This window comes from Procambarus clarkii, chromosome 29 (genome assembly GCF_040958095.1).
Source record: "Procambarus clarkii isolate CNS0578487 chromosome 29, FALCON_Pclarkii_2.0, whole genome shotgun sequence".
In the NCBI taxonomy this organism is placed as follows: domain Eukaryota; kingdom Metazoa; phylum Arthropoda; class Malacostraca; order Decapoda; family Cambaridae; genus Procambarus; species Procambarus clarkii.
This window is the reverse complement of record NC_091178.1, coordinates 2,724,989-2,750,783: the sequence shown is the minus strand read 5'-3', so window position 1 is coordinate 2,750,783 and position 25,795 is coordinate 2,724,989. Positions and strand designations below refer to the sequence as shown.

General features: G+C 41.5%; 1 protein-coding gene across 6 annotated transcripts in view; it reads right to left on the bottom strand.

Moving 5' to 3' along the window:
- Nucleotides 1-8,837: 8,837 nt before the first annotated feature.
- Nucleotides 8,838-25,795, bottom strand: part of LOC138349558 (single Ig IL-1-related receptor-like) — a 44,008-nt gene continuing 27,050 nt past the window's right edge. For 2 of the 6 annotated variants that reach the window (XM_069333263.1, XM_069333262.1), the window contains exons 2-11: nt 21,183-21,298; nt 18,643-18,798; nt 18,318-18,499; nt 17,836-18,055; nt 16,833-16,957; nt 15,545-15,697; nt 14,831-14,968; nt 13,280-13,440; nt 11,118-11,552; nt 8,838-10,796 (exon numbers count right to left, since the gene is read on the bottom strand). In XM_069333263.1, the coding sequence (XP_069189364.1) occupies nt 10,659-10,796; nt 11,118-11,552; nt 13,280-13,440; nt 14,831-14,968; nt 15,545-15,697; nt 16,833-16,957; nt 17,836-18,055; nt 18,318-18,499; nt 18,643-18,798; nt 21,183-21,265 (1,791 nt within the window). In that variant the 5' untranslated portion in view covers nt 21,266-21,298 and the 3' untranslated portion in view covers nt 8,838-10,658. Of the gene's footprint in view, nt 10,797-11,117; nt 11,553-13,279; nt 13,441-14,830; nt 14,969-15,544; nt 15,698-16,832; nt 16,958-17,835; nt 18,056-18,317; nt 18,500-18,642; nt 18,799-21,182; nt 21,299-22,645; nt 23,032-25,795 lie in introns of those variants that run through there. The other 4 variants (XM_069333264.1, XM_069333261.1, XM_069333265.1 and 1 more) reach the window with 4 other exon arrangements.

Genomic DNA, 25,795 nt, shown 5'->3' with positions numbered 1-25,795 from the left:
AGACCACACACTAGAAGGTGAAGGGACGACGACGTTTTGGTCCGTCCTGGACCATTCTCAAGTCGTTTCGGTCTAGGACGGACCGAAACGTCGTCGTCCCTTCAACTTCTAGTGTGTGGTCTGGTCAACATACTTTACCCACGTTATTGTGACTCATCGCCTGCAAACAATTCTACTCCTACCTCGTAAAATTTAACATACTAAGTCCGTGTCAGTTTGGCTTCCGCTCCCAAAAAGAGTACCAATGATGCAATCATTAGTCTGCTTGATATCATTTACACAGCTCTTGACAAAAATGAGTTCCCAATTGAACTCTTTATTGACCTGAGAAAGGCATTTGATACTGTTAACCATAACTACCTCTTCCTTAAACTTCACCATTATGGAATCCGAGGCCTTGCCCTGAACTATTTTAGATCTTATCTTAGTGACAGACACCAATATGTAGCCATCAGTGATATAACTTCACCCCCCTCTACCATTAACCGTAGGAGTGCCGCCGAGCAGCATCATAGGACCTCTCCTATTTCTTATATACATCAATGATCTGCCTAATGTCTCTATAACATTCTTAAACCTATACTATTTTCTGACGATACTACCTTTTTTTTGCAGGGATATTCCTGCGCGGGCCCTAAGCCTCTGGCTGGCCCACTAAGTGTTGCTTGTTTCTGTTTTACTTGGGCGGACTATGAGTATTTATGACTCGTATGGTCGCGTCAGTAAGATTTTGCCATATGTGTTTAACAACTTCTTCTGCTCTGTTGAATCTAAGTTGAAATCTTAATGGGTTTGTAACTGTGCACTGTGTTAGATAATGTTCCAGTGGTCTGTCAGGCATTTCTCCACAGTGCTGACACACTGACGATACTACCGTCCTCTACTCAGACACCAACCCACACGCACTAAATAATGTTGTAAATAAAGAATGAAGAAAAGTCCACTCATGGATGTCAACCAATAACCTCGCACTAAACAGAAAAAACTTACTACGTATTATTTGGAAGCAAATCAACCAATGCAATTCAGCTTCAGATAGACAGTGAACACTCTCTCGTACCATTTACACGTACAAAACCTTGTTCCTAGATGCAAACCCTGATCTGAAACTCTTCTTGGACAGATGTAATGGAACCCATAATCACCACACCAGAAATAAATATCTCTTTGATATCCCAAGTGAAACTAAATCTGTGTAAACACTCTATGCAAATGAAGGGACCTAGTCTACGGAACTCACTCCCTAACGAATTAAAAAGCTGTCCAACCTTCCCCTTATTCAAAAGTAACACCAAAAGGTACCTAATTTCACTCCTCATAGTTTTCTACCTAGTGCTTCACACTCGCACTGTACCATGTGCTACCCCAAAAAAAGTGCCTAAGCCATACCAGTCTCCGAGGTGTAATGGTAAGATACTCGCCTGGCGTTCCGCGAGCGCTTTGTCATGGGTTCGTATCCTGGCAGAGGAGGATTTACTGGGCGCAAGTCCTTAACTGTAGCTACTGTTTAACGCAACAGTAAAATGTGTACTTGGTTGTAAAAACGATTATTCGCGGCGGGGATCGTATTCCAGGGACCTGCCCGAAACGCTACGCGTACTAGTGGCTGTACAAGAATGTAACAACTCTTGTATATATCTCAAAAATATATATATATATAATTTCACCGTTGTAATCACTGTCATCACCTTATATCACGGTTGTTATGTTGAACGCAAATTTGACTACAATGTACCTAGTAATAATCCTCAAATTATGCTACAGTGTACCTGTCGCTAATCCTCAAATTATGCTACAGTGTACCTGTCGATAATCCTCAAATTATGCTACAGTGTACCTGTCGATAATCCTCAAATTATGCTACAGTGTACCTGTCAATAATCCTCAAATTATGCTACAGTGTACCTGTCGATAATCCTCAAATTATGCTACAGTGTACCTGTCGATAATCCTCAAATTTTGCTAAAATGTACCTACTAATTTTGTTTACAATATACTTGTTAACTTTCTCAATTTTGCTATAAATTACCTACTTAAAGTTATCAGTTAGATTAAGGACCTGCCCGAAACGCTATGCGTGTTAGTGGCTTTACAAGAATGTATAAACATCAATGCTATGTACTTTCATAAATGCATTGTAGGAAGCCGGCGGCTTGTCAAAGGTGTCCCCATTTGTCTTAAAGCAGACGTTCAATTGGAAAATGGCAGTGAATGCAAAGTTCATTTGTTGTTATAGATTCAGCTACTTGGAACAAGTTCCAAGCAGCACAGACTATGGTGAGCCCGTAACTTACCTGGCACAGGAGCGGGGCAAGTAGCACAGGCTATGGTGAGCCCGCAGTGGACTTACCTGGCACAGGAGCGGTGCTGTGCGAAGTTCATTTATATCTGTCCTGTGTTCTCTATACTTGTGTGAGCAACCCGTCCTCCTAATAGAGCGTCGCGCTTTGACATATATTTTACCTAAGGCCAAAAATTGTCGTACTAGAAAATGGTAACGGATCGCGAAAGTGACATATACTGTTCCGTTTTCTGCCTTGGGTCCACTGGTAGGTTAGGATAAGGGCACTTTAGTATGGGAGTTTTTTAATGTTGGGAAACCTTAGAAGGCAGGACTGGTGTGTGTGTGTGTGTGTGTGTGTGTGTGTGTGTGTGTGTGTGTGTGTGTGTGTGTGTGTGTGTGTGTGTGTGTGTTGTTAGCTCAGCATGACGCGGCCCTAGTCTGGCCGTTATATCTATTTCTCTGTTTTTCCGTTGTATGTTCTTCATTTCGCTACACTATGGGGGGAACTGGATGATGTGTGGTGCGGGTTGTATTACGTCCATCGCTTTTGCTATAGTTGAGCTACAGGTTCAACTTTTTTGGAGTTTAACTTTTTTTTACAAGTTTTTTACAAGTTCAACGAGACGGCAACCAATTCAGACAAAGTAGAGCTAATATACATGGACTTCTCTAGAGTATTTGACACCGTATCACATGAAAGTCTGGCATGAAAATTACAAGCACATGGGATAAATGATAAAGCACTAGAACGGCTGAAACAAAGAAAGCAAAGGGTCGACTTCATATCGAATTCCATCCACACCTGGAGCCAGATTCACGAAGCAGTTACGCAAGCACTTACGAACCTGTACGTCTTTTCTCAATATTTGGCGGCTTTGTTTACAATTATTAAACAGTTAATGAGCTCCGAAGCACCAGGAAGCTGTTTATAACAATGACAACAGTTGATTGGGTAGTTTTCATGCTTGTAAACTGTTTAATAAATGTAAACCAAGCCGTCAAAGATTGAGGGAAGATGTACACGTTCGTAAGTACTTGCGTAATTGCTTCGTGAATCTGGTCCCTGGTGCCTTACCAATGGGCAGGAGGGTTAAGGATAAGTGCAGTTCCCTTAAAGTGTAATTGTTGACTGTGCCGGTCATGGGCAGCTGGACTTCGTGTTCGATTTTTTCTTGTTTGAGGGAGAGTTCTTAGGTGATGATGAAAGGAGTCGAGAGAGTCAATTTTAAGTAATCAGCAAAGACATTTGTACGCTCTTGAGGTATAAATATAGCGGCTTGAGGTATATAGTGGCTTAATGTTCCACTTAAAGTTAGTAAATATTATAATGAATGGTTTGTGGTCATGTCCGGTCCAGTGGGATGTCTCTTCCACTGATCATGAAGTGGAGACGAGGAGAAGGTCAGGCAGTCTTTGATTGCCTAAGCATTCTAAACATGGTATGCCATTCTAAACATGGTATGCCATTCTAAACATGGTATGCCATTCTAAACATGGTATGCCATTCTAAACATGGTATGCCATTCTAAACATGGTATGCCATTCTAAACATGGTATGCCATTCTAAACATAGTGTCATTCTAAACATGGTATGCCATTCTAAACATAGTGTCATTCTAAACATGGTATGCCATTCTAAACATGGTAGGCCATTCTAAACATGGTATGCCATTCTAAACATGGTATGCCATTCTAAACATGGTATGCCATTCTAAACATAGTGTCATTCTAAACATGGTATGCCATTCTAAACATAGTGTCATTCTAAACATGGTATGCCATTCTAAACATAGTGTCATTCTAAACATGGTATGCCATTCTAAACATGGTATGCCATTCTAAACATGGTATGCCATTCTAAACATGGTATGCCATTCTAAACATGGTATGCCATTCTAAACATAGTGTCATTCTAAACATGGTATGCCATTCTAAACATAGTGTCATTCTAAACATGGTATGCCATTCTAAACATGGTAGGCCATTCTAAACATGGTATGCCATTCTAAACATGGTATGCCATTCTAAACATGGTATGCCATTCTAAACATGGTATGCCATTCTAAACATGGTATGCCATTCTAAACATGGTATGCCATTCTAAATATCGTATGCCATTCTAAACATGGTATGGCATTCTAAATATCGTATGCCATTCTAAACATGGTATGGCATTCTAAATATCGTATGCCATTCTAAACATGGTATGCCATTCTAAACATGGTATGCCACACATTGGTCAATATCCAATGACACTTCACTCTCAGTCAGGCCTAATTTACATACAAAGCTTACCACATACACAGTAGATACATAAGGTAATAGTTTTATGAAGGGCAAATTTTAGGAAGACTTTGCATCATCTAGTTTTCCTTTATTAAAAAATCATTGGCTGTTAATATAAGATAACAGCAGAAACTTGCAACTACAATAATAATAATAATAATAATAATAATAATAATAATAATAATAATAATAATAATAATAATAATAATAATAATAATAATAATAATAATAATAATAATGGTACCAATAAATTAATCTATTTATTTACATCTTGAATAAGTGCAAAGAATCACACAGTAATAATATTTGGTAGTCACAGCAGCAACCACTAATTAACAACAATAATACAAATATTGTTGCAGAATTTCAAAGTTTACGTGCAAGGTATATATATCCTCGCCTAGTCTCCGTACTCCATACACTCAACACTGCCACTGTGACGCACGTATTCATTTCCCATTTTCTCAGCAACTGTGTGCAAATATCTATATATCGACCTATAGAGGAACGAATTGTATGTAAACACCCGTATAAACTGCATATGTCCAAACAAACTCATACATGTTTTGATATATATGCGAACAAGTCTGAATGGTCCCCAGGCATATATGCAACTGAAAACTCACACCCCAGAAGTGACTCGAACCCATACTGCCAGGAGCACTCCGCAACTGGTGTACAGGACCCCTTAACCACTCGACCACTACCACTAAAGATGATGGTAGCCGAGGCTAATTCCTCATCATCCCGCGGCATTCTGATGGTAATCTTTGGCATGGTATTTTATCAAATCACCTCATTCTTTGGGCACACGTGAGGAACAGAAATGCGAACAAGCCTGAATGGTCCCCAGGTTATATATATATATATATATATATATATATATATATATATATATATATATATATATATATATATATATATATACATATATATATGCATATTCCTGTGTATGAAATGATAATATTAAACAAAGACACTTGCAAAATTATCCCATTCTGGAGGAAGCTTCTGCAATAAGATGCAATCTCGCAAATCCATTTCTTAGATTGTTTTCTCCACTTGTGGCGAGCTATAGCAACCTTCTGTACCCAGCAAACTCTCCAGATTGATCAAGTCTTATGTTCATAAGTTAGTAAAATTAATACGATATGCATCTAAAACTATGCTGATCATTGAAAGCTGTAGCATAATGTCAAGGTATGATAGACGCCTTACAAAACACAATACCTTATTATTAACCTTATCTCAAAGGAACAGAGCATGGTAATATAAGGAAATATACTGCTCAGTGGGAATAAAATTCAAAGAGCAGTTCCAATTCAACGCCGCTTCAACGTCAAGAGCGTTGATAACTTTGATATTCGACGTCGAATCAGCGCCACTCTTGGATATTACGCTCACTGGCTGGTAATGCTTTTATAAATAATTACACGTGATATGTGGCGTGTCTGACTCGGGCTGCATCAGTCTGACCTGAGAGTACAGCCCGGTCCCACCAATTGACATTTCGTAGAAAAAATGCACTTTTTTTTGTCCTATCAAGAAACACAAAATATGCAATTGTTTCTTCAATCCAGATACATAAAAAAAATACAATTTTTTTTCCTACCCAGAACCATATAGAACAACAGAAGTACAACAGTTTTTCCTTTCAGAAACGTAAAAAATGCAATTGTTTTCCTACCCAGAACCATAAAAAGTACAAAAGTTTTTCCTACCCAGAAACGTAAAAATGCAATTGTTTAGCCTATCCCAGTATCCGAAACCGACAAAGAAGCAACTGTTTGGCCTTGTCAGAAACGCTCGAACTGGAACAAGACACCAAACTTTCCGAGATCGATGCTCAGAAAACGTCAATATTATAGTACTTTAATTTGCACTATAACCTCACTATTGTCACCAATTGGTCGATTCTATTTAAAAAAACGGACGTATTACATAAAAGAAAAGCTTAAGCCCCCCATCTAATCTTGCATGGGTAGACTTCAATACCTGAGTCTTTAACTCTATATACCACATAATATTAAACACTCCCAGCAACCTCAAAATTAATAATTTAATACATTTTTGGTTACACTGAAACCTAAACGATTCAAATCGTCGTTACAACGTTGCTAAACGTTATTGCAAGGGTTTTTAAACGTTATATGAAAGTTTCTAAATGATGTCGCAAAGTTTTTAAAAATATGTTAGAACTAACGTTGTGATTAATGTGTGTGTGTTTGCTGGTAGCAGGGATCCAACTCCATAACTACCACAACCAAAACATATATGTTCTTCCTTAACAAAGTCATTTTCATTAACCACTTATAATTCCTCTCCTTAATGCAAATGGTTTTGGCTTTACAAATACCACGGGCAGTGGTACATGGTTTTGGATTCGTCAGAGGGAAGTGGTACCTGCTCTTGGTTTCATCAACGGGTAATGGTACCTGATCTTGGATTCATGAAGGGCAATGGTACCTGTTTTGAATTCATTATGTGGTGGGGGGTGGAGGTGGGGGTGGGGGTGGGGGTGGGGGTGGGGGTGGGGGGTGATGGAATCCATTATTGGATTCATCAAAGGGGTGGCGGTACCTGATTTTGTATTCATCAAAGTGCAGAGGTACCCAGTTTGGATTCATCATCAGGGTAGTGTTACCTGATTTACATGACCTGACATATATAAACATTATGACTACCTTTATAGTGATAATATATATGATATATATATATATATATATATATATATATATAAATATATATATATATATATATATATATATATATATATATATATATATATATATATAATTTATATATATGCCATATAGTTACCTGACAAATATGAACATTATCACTACCTCTACCACCTTTTTTTCTTGGGGGGGGGGGGGGGGGGGGAGAGAAATGAGCACTTGAGACCTGCAAATAATGACTGCGAAAAGAATAATTTTCCTACCACAGCTTTTGTGCATTAATTTTGTATAAAAAACATCAAGAAGCTTAAATGTGAGAATAGATTCAGCAAACTAGCATGACAATATAACCCTGATGTGTTTATGTATTGTTTAAGCACTGACTACATCTTATTCGTTATATATCTTCACATACAAGAAGGAAGGGGGAGAAGAAGCGGAAAGGGAGGCTCGAAGTCTCGTAACTTAGAAGTATTAGTAACTTAGATCGAAGTCTCGTAACTTAGAAGTCTTAGTAACTTAGATCGAAGTCTCGTAATTTAGAAGTCTTAGTAACTTAGATCGAAGTCTCGTAACTTAGAAGTGAATGTATTGTTTTTCTGCAACATTTGCAGGGGGGTTTTACAAGCGAATTTCATACAGATGCTGCGACTGAAGATAATATAAGCTGTGAATGAAGATGACAGATGCTGTGAATGAAGATGACAGATGCTGTGAATGAAGATGACAGATGCTGTGAATGAAGGTGACAGATGCTGTGAATGAAGGTGATAGATGGTGTGAATGAAGGTGATAGATGCTGTGAATGAAGGTGACAGATGCTGTGAATGAAGGTGATAGATGCTGTGAATGAAGGTGATAGATGCTGTGAATGAAGATGACAGATGCTGTGAATGAAGGTGACAGATGCTGTGAATGAAGGTGACAGATGCTGTGAATGAAGGTGAAATATGCAATGACGTGCTTAATTGTTGTCCATGGCAGATACTACCCCAAGAATGTGATAGGCAATGAATCATATTTATCTCACTATTGCAGGCTTCGTATGTTCACTTTCAATTTGTCTCCTAAATGTATTAGATAAATTTATATTAGAGAATCTCACTGACTTTCACTTCAATGGTCAAAGCAAGTAGCAAGTGCATACATAAATATCAATTAATATACTAATTAATAGACTTGTATTCTTTCAGACGTAAACTGTGCATGCCAGATGCTGTGATTGAACAAAAAAACATTTGAACAAAAACATTTGTTCAGTGTTCTGTGTTCATGTATTCTCGAGTTCTGGTTAATTCCAGTGCTAATTCTGGTTAAATAACCAGAATTAGCACTGGAACTGTTTACACACCATTCTGTTTACATTCTGAATCTTACTTTAGCTCAGGAATCTGAATTTACTCCAGTCAGTTACAGATTCAGAGCCGAGACGCCCAGTCGCAGAGGGAGAGCTGAGAAGCGAAGAAAATTGACCAAGACAGGAATCAAAACATATCCAGATGACAGTCGAATTTCCTTCCCCGAAATTCCCTACACCGCTCGCGAGATCCTGGTTGGAGATATTTGCAGGAAATAACAACAACGTATTTCTTTTATGCAACTGGTGTGATGCAGTGACATTGTCATATAATACAAAGAAAAATATACAATAACAAATTCGATTTGTGTATGATTATCTAAATTTAAATTTCAGTGTCTGGAAACACACACACACACACACACACACACACACACACACACACACACACACACACACACACACACACACACACACACACATACACACACACACACACACACACACACACACACACACACACACACACACACACACACACACACACACACACACACACACACACACACGATGCTAAAATTATGAGAAGGATTAAAACAGAAGAGGACTGTTTGAGGCTTCAAGAAGACCTAGATAAGCTGAAGGAATGGTCGAACAAAAGGTTGTTAGAGTTTAACCCAACCAAATGTAATGTAATGAAGATAGGTGTAGGGAGCAGGAGGCCAGATACAAGGTATAATCTGGGAGAGGAAATTCTTCAGGAGTCAGAGAAAGAAAAAGATTTGGGGGTTGATATCACGCCAGACCTGTCTCCTGCAGCACATATCAAGAGGATAACATCAGCGGCATATGTCAGGCTGGCCAACATACGAACGGCATTCAGAAACTTGTGTAAAGAATCATTCAGAACTTTGTATACCACATATGTCAGGCCAATCCTGGAGTATGCAGCCCCAGCATGGAGTCCATATCTAGTCAAGGATAAAACTAAACTGGAAAAGGTTCAAAGGTTTGCCACCAGACTAGTACCCGAGCTGAGAGGTATGAGCTACGAGGAGAGACTACGGGAATTAAACCTCACTTCGCTGGAAGACAGAAGAGTTAGGGGGGACATGATCACCACATTCAAGATTCTGAAGGGAATTGATAGGGTAGATAAAGACAGGCGATTTAACACAAGGGGCACACGCACAAGGGGACACAGGTGGAAACTGAGTGCCCAAATGAGCCATAGAGATATTAGAAAGAACTTTTTTAGTGTCAGAGTGGTTGACAAATGGAATGCATTAGGAAGTGATGTGGTGGAGGCTGACTCCATACACAGTTTCAAGTGTAGATATGATAGAGCCCAATAGGCTCAGGAATCTGTACACCTGTTGATTGACGGTTGAGAGGCGGGACCAAAGAGCCAGAGCTCAACCCCCGCAAACACAACTAGGTGAGTACACACACACACACACACACACACACACACACACACACACACACACACACACACACTTACGCACACATACACACTCACACACACACACACACAGTTCCTCTGCATAGGAGCTTCAACTCCATTCTGTATTATGATATGTATTATGATATGTATTATGTATCTGTATTATGAGAGTATTATGATACTCTCAGACACGTCACAGACACGTCTACTATGCAGCAGGTGTACTCACAACTTAATTTATATAACTGTGCTGTACATGAAATACAGCCTCAATCTGAGTTAATCCTTTAAATCATTCCATAAAAACACACATACACTTCAATGTTTGTTCCCTTGATATGAATATCAATTCCAAAAATTATTGTACTATTGTACTTCCTGAACACAGATTTTGTTTTATGTCTTGAAATAGCTCTTGACGTTTGACCTGAATTGGTTTGAACTGCGTTTGCTACAGACACACATGAGGTACACTATCATCCGCCAGCACAGGTTCATCCCTGAGGCGCTGTGGGAAGCGCTGTGGGAAGCGCTGTGGAAGGCGCTGTGGGAGGTGCTACAGTACATATCCACTATCACAGATTCTTCCTTAAGGCCATATGTAGTACCCAGTACTACAGTACCCAGCGAGTGCACTCTCACACACCGCCATCGGCTCCTTCCTCAGGCCCTGTAGGAGGCTGTGGTGTCCAGGTTCCGGAGGGAGGGAGGGCCCAGGCGAAGGCGGACCGTCTGCCAGAACTGCTGCTCTCGGTCTCCCACACACACCACCTGCATGCACCTACACAAGGACTGACACACCTGTCAGGGGAAAGGAATGGGTATTGTCATAATAAGTTCACTGTAGGCTACGTCAAATATAATGTAATTATCTTGAAGTAAAGTTGTCTAGAAAATATTGTGCCAATACAGTGATTACATATTGGCACAAATAGAATGAATTATATATTTACGAGAAATCAAATTATTCCAAAATGTAGATATCTATGTTTGTTTCAAATGCTGTGCGCTTTATAATATTTATATTCTCCTTTTGAAGAGATACGTAATTATCAACAGACAACACCATTATTAAGCTGAAGGTGGAGAACGATGAAGCAGTGGTTAGTGATTGTTACTTACGGTGAAGGAGGCGGCGCGGGTCCTCCTGCAAGGGGCCAAAATAAAGGGAGTGACGGAGCAAGGAGAACCCGGGTCCTGCAGCCCAAAATCCCCCTCAGTATAGATGACGGTCCCTCCGACCTCCGTCTTTTTGTCTTTGTCGGCCTCAAGGTCCTCCCTGGAGGCGGCGTTGCTCCCGGTGATCATATTGGACAGTCGCTGACTCTTCGGGGAGTTGGACCAGGTGACCTCGACTTTATTCTCCGGGATATCGAGCTTCAGTTCCCGGTGCGGGTCCTTGCCCTCCAGTCTGATGGCTACGGCGTCGTCCAGGCGGCTCTCCTCTCCGTCTGCCGGCTGCCAACCACACACAACTGGCACTCGCACCTTCCTTACCACCTTCAGGATCCCAATTAAGGTGTTTTTCTCCGGTGAGTTCGCCTGTATCGTCACTTCCTGTTGATAAAGGTTAATTTAAGTCTGTTCAGTTGTTTTGTAACACCATAAATATGTTTTGTATTTTATTTTGACATACTAGAGTCAGTTATATATGATATTTGAGGCGCCAGACTATCGGTCTTTAGTAATTAAGAAGTAACACCTCTAGAGTGTTAATTGCAATAGGTCAGGTCGTGTGAATTGACCTTGCTTTCTGCTAAGCCAATAATTGCAGACGGTTGGTGGTGTCTTTCCATCAAACAAGCCGCTGTTTAGGCATGGTAGGCAGATGGCCTGAGGCTATCTACTTAGTAGGCGGAGCTTAACTCCCGGTTCCCCATAAATACCCAGGGTATTCGTTATAAATACCCAGTTCATTCGTTACAGAAGGATTGACATTGAGCAGAAGCGAGAGAGAGAGAGATCGCTTGTCAAGAGTTTCCAGCCGGCAGACTGGCCTGACACTGTCTGTCAAACTTAGGCTCAGAGACTTTGGTGAGTTGAACTTCATGGTGACAAATCTGGTGTGTTTCTAACTTAAGGTGTTGTGTGGTTTTCAGGGGCAGTCAGCCATAGTGTCCTCAAATTCTTGTGTGCTGACTCACCTTGTATATTAATCTTGACATAGTGAACATAAAGTTTAACTGTTTGAATTATGACATCCATATGAGTGGAGATCTAATGTTAAATATATATATTTGATTGGCTAATGTTGTTTCCTAAAACGTCTTATTTTGAAAGCTAGAGTGGAGAGCCCTCTGAGCTTACTGACTTAAAGATTCTTGCATGTACAAGCACTCACCTAATTGTACTCACCTAATTGTGCTTGCGGGGGTTGAGCTTTGGCTCTTTGGTCCCGCCTCTCAACTGTCAATCAACTGGTGTACAGATTCCTGAGCCTACTGGCTCTATCATATCTACATTTGAAACTGTGTATGGAGTCAGCCACATCACTTCCTATAAGTATATGATTTCAGTTGATACATGCTAACATTTGATAACAGCTTAAAGTAGAGATAAGTTCCATTCCTTGTCTTATAGTTAGCTAACTTGAATGGATGGTGACAGCAACTTTCATCCTTCAATCTTTCTACTATTCAAGCACTCTTACTTTCTACACTCTAATCTCCTCCGTGATCTCAGTCTCTCAATGAAAACTCTTCCTTTTCCCTGACCACACCTTCCTCACACCTCACATTTCTCTACCTCTCTCACCCCATCTTCAGGTTATCTTGAGATGATTTCGGGGCTTACCGTCCCCGCAGTCCGGTCCTCGACTAGGACTCCCTTTTGTTACACCCCCCCCCCCCCTGGAAGCAGCCCGTAGCAACTGTCTAACTCTGCGGTACCTATTTACTGCTAGGTGAACAGGTGCATCAGGATGAAAAAAACGTTTGGCCCTTTGTTTCCGCCTCCACCGGGGATCGAACCCAGAACCTCAGGACTACGAATCTGAAGCGCTGTCCACTCTGCAGTCAGGGTACCATAATGCCCCCATGCCCACACCTATTTTTTTAATTTCTTTCCAAGCCATTTTCGATACGTTACAGTTGTGCCTCTTGAAAGAATCATTTTGGAAAGTTTCCACAATTGTGAAATAAAAATTTGATTATTTGTATGAATGTCATTGGTGTAGTACTGCCTATCTCGCATGAAACTTACTAAAATTAATAATACAAAAAAACTAATAAACAGATTTATAAACACCGAGAGCATGTGTAGGGACATCGAGTGCCAGTTCACACCTGCAGGAGGAGAGCCAGGATCCTGACGGGGGAGGTGAGGGCGGCGTGGATACCGCTGTAGGTGGCCCACACGGCCCAGGGGCTGGCCAGGAGACACGGCGACACCACCACCACCACGCGACGGCACCGGGAGATCGCACCCAGCATGGACTCGGCCACTTCTGCAGGAGGGAGAGAGGAGGACCTGTGTTTGTGTGGAGTTCGATTCGTTATCTCCGTTACCTTGGGTTTTGCCCCAAGGTTAACGGCGTTGTTAGAGAGAGCAACATTTCAGTTGCAAGTTTCGTTCATTTGCAAGGAACGAAAGGTGTTGAGAGCAATATTTATAAGGAACAACAGGTGTAGAGAACAAGAGGTATAATAAGAAGCAACAGGTGTAGAGAACAAGAGGTATAATAAGAAGCAACAGGTGTAGAGAACAAGAGGTATAATAAGAAGCAACAGGTGTAGAGAACAAGAGGTATAATAAGAAGCAACAGGTGTAGAGAACAAGAGGTATAATAAGAAGCAACAGGTGTAGAGAACAAGAGGTATAATAAGAAGCAACAGGTGTATAGAACAAGGGGTATAATAAGAAGCAACAGGTGTAGAGAACAAGAGGTATAATAAGAAGCAACAGGTGTAGAGAACAAGAGGTATAATAAGAAGCAACAGGTGTATAGAACAAGGGGTATAATAAGAAGCAACAGGTGTAGAGAACAAGAGGTATAATAAGAAGCAACAGGTGTAGAGAACAAGAGGTATAATAAGAAGCAACAGGTGTAGAGAACAAGAGGTATAATAAGAAGCAACAGGTGTAGAGAACAAGAGGTATAATAAGAAGCAACAGGTTTAGAGAACAAGAGGTATAATAAGAAGCAACAGGTGTAGAGAACAAGAGGTATAATAAGAAGCAACAGGTGTAGAGAACAAGAGGTATAATAAGAAGCAACAGGTGTAGAGAACAAGAGGTATAATAAGAAGCAACAGGTGTAGAGAACAAGAGGTATAATAAGAAGCAACAGGTGTAGAGAACAAGGGGTATAATAAGAAGCAACAGGTGTAGAGAACAAGAGGTATAATAAGAAGCAACAGGTGTAGAGAACAAGAGGTATAATAAGAAGCAACAGGTGTAGAGAACAAGAGGTATAATAAGAAGCAACAGGTGTAGAGAACAAGAGGTATAATAAGAAGCAACAGGTTTAGAGAACAAGAGGTATAATAAGAAGCAACAGGTGTAGAGAACAAGAGGTATAATAAGAAGCAACAGGTGTAGAGAACAAGAGGTATAATAAGAAGCAACAGGTGTAGAGAACAAGAGGTATAATAAGAAGCAACAGGTGTAGAGAACAAGAGGTATAATAAGAAGCAACAGGTGTAGAGAACAAGGGGTATAATAAGAAGCAACAGGTGTAGAGAACAAGAGGTATAATAAGAAGCAACAGGTGTAGAGAACAAGAGGTATAATAAGAAGCAACAGGTGTAGAGAACAAGAGGTATAATAAGAAGCAACAGGTGTAGAGAACAAGAGGTATAATAAGAAGCAACAGGTGTAATAAAGAAGATACTAACGGTCGCCACCGCACATGTCCCGCTGCGGGAGGAAGCAGGTGTAGCCGCAAGTGTCCTCGAGCGCCGGCAGTAGCACCGACCACACCCAGCACGACGCCGACTCCCCGTGGACCACGAACACGTCGTACTGGTACCCGTCTGTGGGGGTTGTTATGGTGGGTTGTTATGGTGGTTATGGTGGGTGGTTATGGTTGGTTGTTATGGTGTGTGGTTATGGTGGGTTGTTATGGTGGGTTGTTATGGTGGTTATGGTGGGTTGTTGTGGTGGGTTGTTATGGTGGGTTGTTATGGTGGGTTGTTATGGTGGTGGTTATGGTCGGTTGTTATGGTGGGTTGTTATGGTGGGTTGTTATGGTGGGTTGTTATGGTGGGTTGTTATGGTGGGTTGTTATAGTGGGTTGTTACTGTATCTTGATGTTTACCACGGTGTAGTTGTGGTTTACTATGGTTCAGTACTGATAAACAACAACTGTAGTATCACCTGTCACCACCTTACTTGGCAAGTATATTTCCATTAAAATATTACGTCAACACAGATAAGGAAACACCTAAATAACACACCATCACACCATTGAGGCAACATCTGCGTATCGGGAGCCCACACGAGGGAGTCACTGAGCAGCGGCACGTGTCCCTGTTGTGTAAACACAGGTACAATAACAACGCCTGCGTACTATACGACAAAAGAACATCACTTGGCACGTGGTGACTTACCCTTGACCCTTGAGGTTCTGTGGCGCCAGTAGAGTGCCATCTGGAGGCGACAGCGGCACCAGACGCAGAGTGCCACCACCATGACTGCCACCACCGCCACTGTCGCCACCACTGCCGCCTTGTACTGCTCCATGATCACGTGTGTTGGTGGAACTGATGCATCAGGGAGAAATCACATTAGGGAATGACAAACAATGCACAAGACGGTGAATGACTTTAAACTAACCAATTTCAGGTTAGTGGCACATTTTGTAATTAATTATTTTGTTTGAATCTGTAATTTGGTTTGATTTATGCCCAGTTTTTCAATGTTTTTTTTCTGTTAATCATTTTATAAATAATAAACAAGGTTTGTTCTGTGTTTCAGTCCCCTACAACACAACCTTTGTCTGGTATCGTCTGGTATCTCTCTATGTGCGCAGTTTCTGAGAGTCGTTTAAATGCAAATAAAATTATAAATTCTTTAATTGTTTTTAATAACATTACGAATTAACAGCACTCAGCTCAGCACTCTCGCATTCCAGCACCCAGTAAAATAATCCAGTATTCCAGAGCGTTGGACAGGAAATTAAACTTTCAGCACAAAAAATATTTGTCCCAACCCAACACACCCACAACGTCGCTTCAACGTTACGGTTTACTTTGAATGTTTATATAAGCGCAATAATTCTAGTTATAAACAGACAGATAACACAATGTAACACAATTTTTTGTACTTGGGTAGTAAGTTTTATTTGTTGATGGCTTATGCCTTAAATTTTGCTCTAACCATTGACTAAGGCAGCTTAGGAAAGACGTCTTGAAGGTACCGAAGGTTGTCAACTTCTCATTAAGAGTTGTGACACATTGAGGACCAAACCACACACCAGAACAATCGACTTGAGAATGGTTCAGGACGGACCGAAACGTCGTCGTCCCTTCACCTTCTAGTGTGTGGTCTGGTCAACATACTTTAGCCACGTTATTGTGACTCATCGCCTGCACACACCAGAAGATGAAGAGACGACGATGTTTCAGTCCGTCCTGGACCAGGACGGACCGAAACGTCGTCCAACTGTAGTATCTTCTCAGGATCTTCGGCAAGATTATAAAATATATTTGAAATAACTAGGATATAGGATTATTTACCTGAACGTTTAGCAACATGATTGCTAATCGCTCAGGTAAATAACGTTAGGTTATTTACCTGAGCGTGATGTACCTTTGCTTGAACGTTGGGTTATTGGATCTTTGCATGAGCACTGGGATATTTATAAAGATAATCCTAGCTGCTCTCGGGACTACCCACCTCCTTCGGTGAGCTTGACATTCCTTTTCAGGGCGCCGTAGGAGTTGGTGATGCTGCAGTTGTACGAGCCGAAGTGCACAGCCTTCACGCCCCTGATGGTCAGCTGACTCGTCAGCATACCTTTCCTGGGGAGCGTAGAGGGAATGGCTGCAGAGGTTGTATGAGAGAGAGAGAGAGAGAGAGAGAGAGAGAGAGAGAGAGAGAGAGAGAGAGAGAGAGAGAGAGAGAGAGAGAGAGAGAGAGAGAGAGAGAGAGAGAGAGAGAGAGAGAGAGAGAGAGAGAGAAAGAGAGAGAGAGAGAGAGAGAGAGAGAGAGAGAGAGAGAGAGAGAGAGAGAGAGAGAGAGAGAGAGAGAGAGAGAGAGAGAGAGAGAGAGAGAGAGAGAGAGAGAGAGAGAGAGAGAGAGAGAGAGAGAGAGAGAGAGAGAGAGAGAGAGAGAGAGAGAGAGAGAGAGAGAGAGAGAGAGAGAGAGACAGAGAGACAGAGAGACAGACAGACAAACAGAATGAGAGTGAGTCCTATCACGACAGAGCACTTATAAACAGCCATCGAATGACTTGATGAATTTCCCCCTAACAAGATAAATACAAACAGATGTGCGACGTGTAAATTCAAGAAATGTTTGCTTGTATAGCCACCATTTTCCTAGTTGATTAAACAAATAACACATTCGGGAACATACGTATCCAATTATTATCTTGATCTTAGCCACTGTCAACAGTGACGACTATTGCAAGGTATTGTATTTTGACATTGAGTTGCTGAAACATTAACTTAGCTTTATGCTGCACTACCAACTCATCAAAAGTGCATCTGAAAATTTAAAGACAAAAGAAATCGATTTACATATCGTTAACAATGCTAAAATAAAACTTCTCCTTATAGGTGTATAGGAAAAAAATAATTTTCAACATTTGCAAGAATTCATCCACGTAATGAATTAATGCAATGATGTTTGTTCCACTGAGCTATTGTTGTCTGTGTCCCATTCCGGAGCTGCTTACTTGTCGGAGAAGGTGCGGAGTTTGACGTTGGGCAGGACCTTGGCCCAGGTGTGTACGGAGCCGTTCGGGAAGAACTTAGTCCACACCACACTGGGATTGAAAGCTCCAGGAGAACTGCCAACGAAGGCCTCGCAGGTGAAGCTGACGTTGGCGCCCAGCGTGGCCAGTGTGTCGCTGGACATCAGGGAGCCCATCGGCGCCTCCCGGTAGTCGGTGTTGTCTGCCAACAGAATTTGGAATGTTATAAAGTTGTCTTTCGTCAACTAAGAAATTCTTGCAAGTGAAAATATTTAAAGTCCTTTAAAATTTCAATATTCATTTTGATTTAGATTTTAAAAATTCCCTAAATCGCCTCCACTTGGAACCGATTCTTTAGTGAATTACTGATAATGTAAATTATTGGAAACTGTATATAAAGCAAACTAGAACTGCACAAATTAACATGTGTGTGTGTGTGTGAGAGAGAGAGCCAGGGGCCTAACCTTCTATATCTAGTTGCATGGTTTTGGTGACGATGGTGCCATTAGAGGAGGTAACGGTGCAGGTGTAATTGCCCATGTCTGTAGGTAGAGCGCCGTTGGTCTCCAACGTCTCCGGATAACATGGGTGCTTCCTGAAGGTGCTGATCTCCTGCGACCATGGGAAATTCTCTCCTTTAAACGACCTGAGAGCGACACACCCACAAGATCCAGGTCAGCATGATTATCAGAACTGGTAACTGTGTGTGTAAGATAACTGTAGTTCCACTAGAATTGGGCAAAGAAACAGTGCTGAGTCGTGAGGTGGAAGCGAGGCCAAGGAACCTACCACAGTACGGAGGCGGAGCGGTCGGGGTAGCCCAGGAAGTGGGCCACGCAGCAGTTGATGTTGCCGCTCCTGGAGGCCCCGATGGTGTCGTCGGGTAAGGGCACTTGGGTCTTAGCCATCATCAACCTGTCACACGGACACGTCCCGGCCTGACTGCTGGGGGAAGATGGTTATGGAGGTGAGATGAAGGGCTGTGAGATGGATGGTGTGGGATGCTGCCCACATCTATACCACTCCACCACCTTTTTTGTGTTGCATATGTGCCTTTTTTTCAAGCTGCATATTTGTTTTATGATGCATATCTGTTGTATATTGAACATCTGCATATTGTGCATCTGTTGCATGTTTCGTGTCTGATGCATATTTAGTATGAACGAGCAATTGTGGAGACATGACAACCACATATAAAAGGAAGATATGCAATTTATTTAAGTTCCCATGCATTAAAAATATTAGTTTGCACCACATCTTGCCGCTAACAGCTGGCCATAAAATTAGAAAACAAAGTGACAAGCCGGAATGTCACTTTGACGGTTCAATCCGCTCACAGCCGATTGGTCATGGGTTCGATTCCCGGATAACGTTAAGGAACGTTTCCGAAGAGTGAAGAATTTTATAATGCAGTAGCTAGAGAAAGGACCGTGCATGTATTACCTACTAATATTAACGAGAAAGAAATTTCAGCTCTTGGCCCTATCTTTTTAGTTACTCGTTATCTTGTGCGGATAATTCCGGTCTTATTAATTACTCAGTATCTTCTTTTGAAGATTTGGATGAAGATAACCTCCAGTATCACCTCTCCTAGCTCCTTCTGCTTGATTTCTATCTCTAAACATTTTTTTCGTTGTAGCCGGGTACCCAAATGAACCACAGAGACATTAGAAAGATCATTTTCAGTGTCAGAGTAGTTAATATATGAAATGCATTAGGCAGTGATGTGGTGAAGGTTGACTCCATACACAGTTTCAATTGTAGATGTGATAGAACTCAAGAAGCTCAGGAATCTGTACATCAGTTGATTGACAGTTGAGAGGCGGGACCAAAGAGCCCTAGCTCAACCCCCGCAAGCACAGCTAGATGAGTACACACATATGCACACTCACACAAGAGTGATGTGGTGGAGGCTGACTCCATACACAGTTTCAAGTGTAGATATGATAGAGCCCAATAGGCTCAGGAATCTGTGCACCTGTTGATTGACGGTTGAGAGGCGGGACCAAAGAGCCAGAGCTCAACCCCCGCAAACACAACTAGGTGAGTACAACTAGGTGAGTACACTCCCTGAACTCGGAGGAAAACCCGAATATGATATATATTTTCCTATTGTTGGGACAGGAAGGCTATTAGGCTTGTCGAGATTCTCCTAGTCAAGGTCGAGACGGTCCGCTCTGCCACCCAGCCAGTTACTAGCCACACTTAGTCAATTGGTTAAACACCACTAAGTAACTTGCACATGACCTACAACACCAATAAACGCAGCAACAACTCGTGGCTCAAGAAGCATCTCCACGCGTCAAGATAAAGCACCAAAAGATTGGGAGGAAGAAAATGTAGATCATGCATGACAGACTCAGACGAGATCAGCAGAAGAGCTGGAAATAAGAACAAAACCAATTAAAATGCAGAGAAAAATATTCGCAAACAATTTATTAACCACAGTCATACCATAATCACTCCCTTCCAAGCCAAAAAACACAAATTAAAGAACAGTCAAACTTCGTCTTGAGGCAACATACGATGCCATAAATCATATTGAGAGTAACCATCCCAGCAAGTTCCGTCTCTACAACATCAGTAATCTCAGGAGTCTGCCTCAGAGATCCTTGCAGTTCACTGGATGGACCTGCCATTGTCATGTGCACACCAGATCTTAAAGTTCTCTTTTTGGTTACTCTGTTGACTGAATTTTCTATTAAGGTTCCTGGAAGGTTGGAGAAGCAGGAAAATATCACGGATGACGGGAAGAAGTATGCAGCGGATATAAAAATAATGAGACATAAGAAGATGAGTATGGAGTGTAGTAGAAGTGAAAGAAGTATTTATGTAAGTGAAGGAATGGGCATACAAGTATGCCCATTCATACAAGTATGGGCATACAAGTATGCCCATTCCTTACTTTTCCCAAAATGAAAAGTAAGTTGAAGAAAGAGGAAAAACGAAGAGAGGAATGAGGAGGCAGAGGTGAACAAGGAAAGATACAGGGAAGGATATAGGTTAGAAAATGTGAGAAGGAGAGGAAGATGGAGACGAGGGGGAATTTTGGGGAGAAGAAGGTGTGAGTGTGAAGAGGAAATTGAAGAAGAGGAGAGGAGGGCAAGGCAGTGGAGGTGAGAGAAGAGGAAGCAGCGAAGTTTTAGGGATTGTAGAAAGAATTTGAAGATGGAATTTGATGAGTGATGAGAGGTGGGTGTGGACGCGGCACGTACCCAGGTGAGAGCCAGCAGAAGCAGGGTTGCAGGTACAGACAAACAAGCCAGAGTATGGTTCGTAGTCAGTAAACAGTTAATGAACTCATCCATGGTTCAGGAGGGGATGCTTACCTATCTCCCGGCTGTATCATCCAAGGAGAGAAGAGCAGCATCCACATCATCTGACGCAACACGCAACCTTCCTGCTTCTTCATCTTGACCAAGGAACCGACCACACAACCATTCCTCTGCAAATAAAACATAAAACTCTATCTTTCTGAGCATAATTTTCATTATAACTACAAATGCTTCGGAAGCCACGAAACAGTAATTTTCCGAATCAGAAACTTGATTAAAATATCCTCTGCCTTCAGAGACCTTGACGGAGGAACATACACACACACACACACACACACACACACACACACACACACACACACACACACACACACACACACACACACACACACACACACACAGACACAGACACACACACACACACACACACACACACACACACACACACACACACACACACACACACACACACACACACACACACACACACACACACACACACACACACACACACACACACACACACACACACACACACACACACACACCCAGACATAAGATAAATGAAGGGAAAATATATGAACATTTTTATGAGCGTGTGTTCCATGCAGGATGATTAGAGTGCAGGTACAAAATGCACTCCAGGTGCATTTTGTACCTGCACAAAAATAAGGAGTGCAGGTTTACATACACTGCTTAAAGAGTGCATGTAAACTCCGTTCAAAACAATCCCACCACCCTACAACAGACTCACAGAGAGAACACGAACACCTCCGCATAAATGCAATCCCAAACACCGGACGGAAAACCCTAGATTATAAGCGAAACAGAAAATTCAGTTCCCAACCAGAGCTACGCGGTCGGGGGATCAGAGATATAACAATTTTAGCAGATAGGAAACCTGCCCAACAATTTCTATCCCGCCCCATGCCAGTCGACGTTCAATCCCTGACCGTTCAAGCGGTTGGACACCATTCCTTTCCCCGTCCCATCCCAAATCCTTATCCTGACCTTTTCCAGGTGCTATATAGTCGTCATGACTTGGTGCTTTCTCCCTGATAGTTCCCTTCCTTTCTACCCCGCCCGGGAATTGAACTCAGGATCCCCAGTTATATATATATATATATATATATATATATATATATATATATATATATATATATATAGAGAGAGAGAGAGAGAGAGAGAGAGAGAGAGAGAGAGAGAGAGAGAGAGAGAGAGAGAGAGAGAGAGAGAGAGAGAGAGAGAGAGAGAGAGAGAGAGAGAGAGAGAGAGAGAGAGAGAGAGAGAGAGAGAGAGAGAGAGAGAGAGAGAGAGAGAGAGAGAGAGAGAGAGAGAGAGAGAGAGAGAGAGAGATATGAAAGAGAAGATAGATAAAATGAGAAAGTAGTTGTCAGAAGAAGACGTGAAGCCGGGAGGACTATATAGATAATAACATGAATAAAATACATATTTTTAAAAATACTTGTGATTATATTTTCCTTGAATAATTAAAAACAAAAAATAAAACGGCATACCATCAGAAAAAACCACTTGTTCTCTATAATCCATCACCATTTTCTTCGGAGTCAATTTTGAATCACACTGACACACGCACACACAAAAACATATTTTGTCTCCACTGGTATATAAACACTGAAAGCTGGCTAGAAGCTAGAAAGCTTGTATATAAACACTCAAAGCTGATCCCAGCCGTGTAGCCCAAATTCCTCAGGAAATTTCACATTAAGAGTTGTGTATGTATAGGTATGACCAGAGGTGGAACCTTTAGACTGGAAGGCCCACCGTCACAGCTGGCCAAGCGTGTGTATACACACACAGTAATGCACAGTGACCACCCCACCCAGGACCTGCTCGCCTCGCCATCAACAGCAGCTACTGTAGGCTCGCCGGAGTACTCCCACGACTGGGAAATCTTAGCTATTGTTGATGCTCTTTCGTTCATGGTATTAGGCAATGGATTTCCGGCTGGAGAACCCAACCCTAAGAAAAATTCCACCTCTTTTTCAAGAATTAAAGAACTTAACACATTAGAAGAAATTTTTGGTATGTTTTGAGCGATGAAATTCGATACTTCTTATTAACTTCTTAATATAAAGACAAAGAAAAGCTGTGAGTAGCGTCACTATATATATATATATATATATATATATATATATATATATATATATATATATATATGTATATATATATATATATATATATATATTAGTATATTTTGGTAGCAGTCTTTCTTGTAAACATATGTTGTTGAATGTGACAGGGTAAGATTAGTAATTCTAACACGAATCTTCTCAATATTTCTTACGTTCTTCTTCACTGTCGGGGGTAATTAATAAATTAACTCTCCAAAATTCATTCTTTAGTTCTGATCTGACGCTTGAATGCGTTTCGTAATGCTTATTACATTTTCAAAGACTTAGTTTACACATAAAATACATCATATTTATACTCGTTTTGGGTAAGGTGATATGGTACACAAGTTTTGGGTGAGGTGACAGAGCATATGACAGAACACAAAACAATACGTATAAATTGGGTATGAAAAACATAAGAATGAAAGTAACTGCAGAAGGCTTATTGGACCATACTTCCTCTTTCAGCTTCTATGTTGGTTCGGGGTCTTGAAGTGGGTAGAATATAGTTGTGCATTAATTGGCTGTTGATTGCTGGTGTCGACTTTTTTTTGATGTGCAGTGCCTCGCTGATGTCAAGTCTCCTGCTATCGTTGTATTTATTGATAATTTCTGTATTGCTTGTTAAGATTTCTCTGGTGATGGTCTGGTTGTGAGAAGAGATTATATGTTCCTTGATGGAGCCCTGTTGTTTGTGCATAGTTAATCGCCTAGAAAGAGACGTTGTTGTCTTGCCTATATGCTGAGTTCTTTGGGGCTGACAGTCCCCAAGCGGGCATGTGAAGGCATAGACGACGTTGGTTTCCTTCAGGGCGTTATGTTTGGTGTCTGGGGGAGTTCTTCATGAGTAGGTTGGCCGTTTTTTTGTTTTTTGTAGTAAATTGTCAATTATATTTTCTGATTTTTGTCTGAAGGGAAAACGTTCCTATCAATTGTAAAACAGTCTAATAGGGGGTACAAGTGTTGTGTTGGTTGACTCTTCAGAGGTTGCATGGCGTTTCATCTTTCTTTTTATGATGTCTTCAACAAAACCGTTAGAGAAGCCATTGTTGACAAAGACCTGCCTTACCCTGCAGAGTTCTTCATCGACTTGCTTCCATCCTGAGCTGTGGCTGAGAGGCCGGTCGACGTAAGCATTGACAACACTCCTCTTGTACCTGTCTAGGCAGTCCGCTAGAAAATGTCGTCAACATACCTGCAGTATATGATGGGTTTCAAGTCCATGTCAACTAAGACCCTCTGCTCGATGGTACCCATGTAGAAGTTCACAACAGGACACCTAGGGGGGAACCCATGGCTCCCCCATCTACTTGCTCATACATGTGCCCATCTAGACTCAAGAAGGGTGACTCTTTAGTACAGGCTTGGAGTAGCTTCCTTATTATGTTTTCTGGTATGTCAAGAGGAGTACACGATAGATCACGATACATTCTATTCGCTATCATCCCAATCGTTTCACTACAGGTACGTTGGTAAACAGTGACTCTACAACCAACGAGGCTCTTATCCCTGCTGCCCGTGCTCTTGGCAGTAAGTCAACAAATTCCTTTGGAGACTTCAGGCTGAAAGCACAATGTACATAAGGAGTCAGCAAGCAGTTGAGTCGCTTAGCCAGTCTGTATGTGGGTGTGGGTATCTGGCTTATGATTGGCCGAAGTGGGTTTCCAAGCTTGTGGGTCTTGACTTTTCCATATGCATAACCATGTTTGTATTCCCCATTAACCTTTGGCAGGTGGAGTCCGGATTTCTTGGCGTTCACAGTTTCTATCAATCTGTTTACCTTCGTTTTCAATTCGACTGTAGTGTCCTTCGTTACCCTTTGGAATTTAGTTTGGTTGGAGAGTATGAGGTTAATTTTTGCCAGATATTCGTCTTTTTTAAGAATAACGTATACTGACGACTTGTCACCTCTCTTGACGACTATCTCCTTGTTCTCATGAAGGCTCTTAGCTGCCGCTTTGAGCTCGGGGGACAGTATGGTGCTTCTGTAGTTACCTCGAGTCTTTCCTCCTTCTGCAATAAGTTCCGCTTGCGAAGTATCTTTAGTGGTAACCTTCCTTTGCGTTTCGAGGTCGAATATGTCATCTAATAGGATCTCCAACTCCACTTTCCGGGCCGTCTCACTTGGTCTGGATATAACGTGACAGTTTATACCCAGATTTAAGAGAGTGATTTGGTCCTCAACCCAGAGATGACTTCATTCAACGACCCATATTAAGATGGCTTCTTAAACCTTGCTGGAATCAACCTCACTGAGGACCAAATCACTCTCTTAAATCTGGGTATAAACTGTCACGTTATGTCCAGACCAAGAGACGGCCCGGAAAGTGGAGTTGGAGATCCTATTGGATGTCATATTCGACCTCGAGACGCAAAAGGTTACCACTAAAGATACCTTGCAAGCGGAACTTATTGCAGAAGGAGGAAAGACTCGAGGTAATTACAGAAGCACCATACTATCCCCCGAGTATACTTTGGTAGAAGTCTTTCTTGTAAACATATGTTGTTGAATATGACCGAAATGGTAAGATT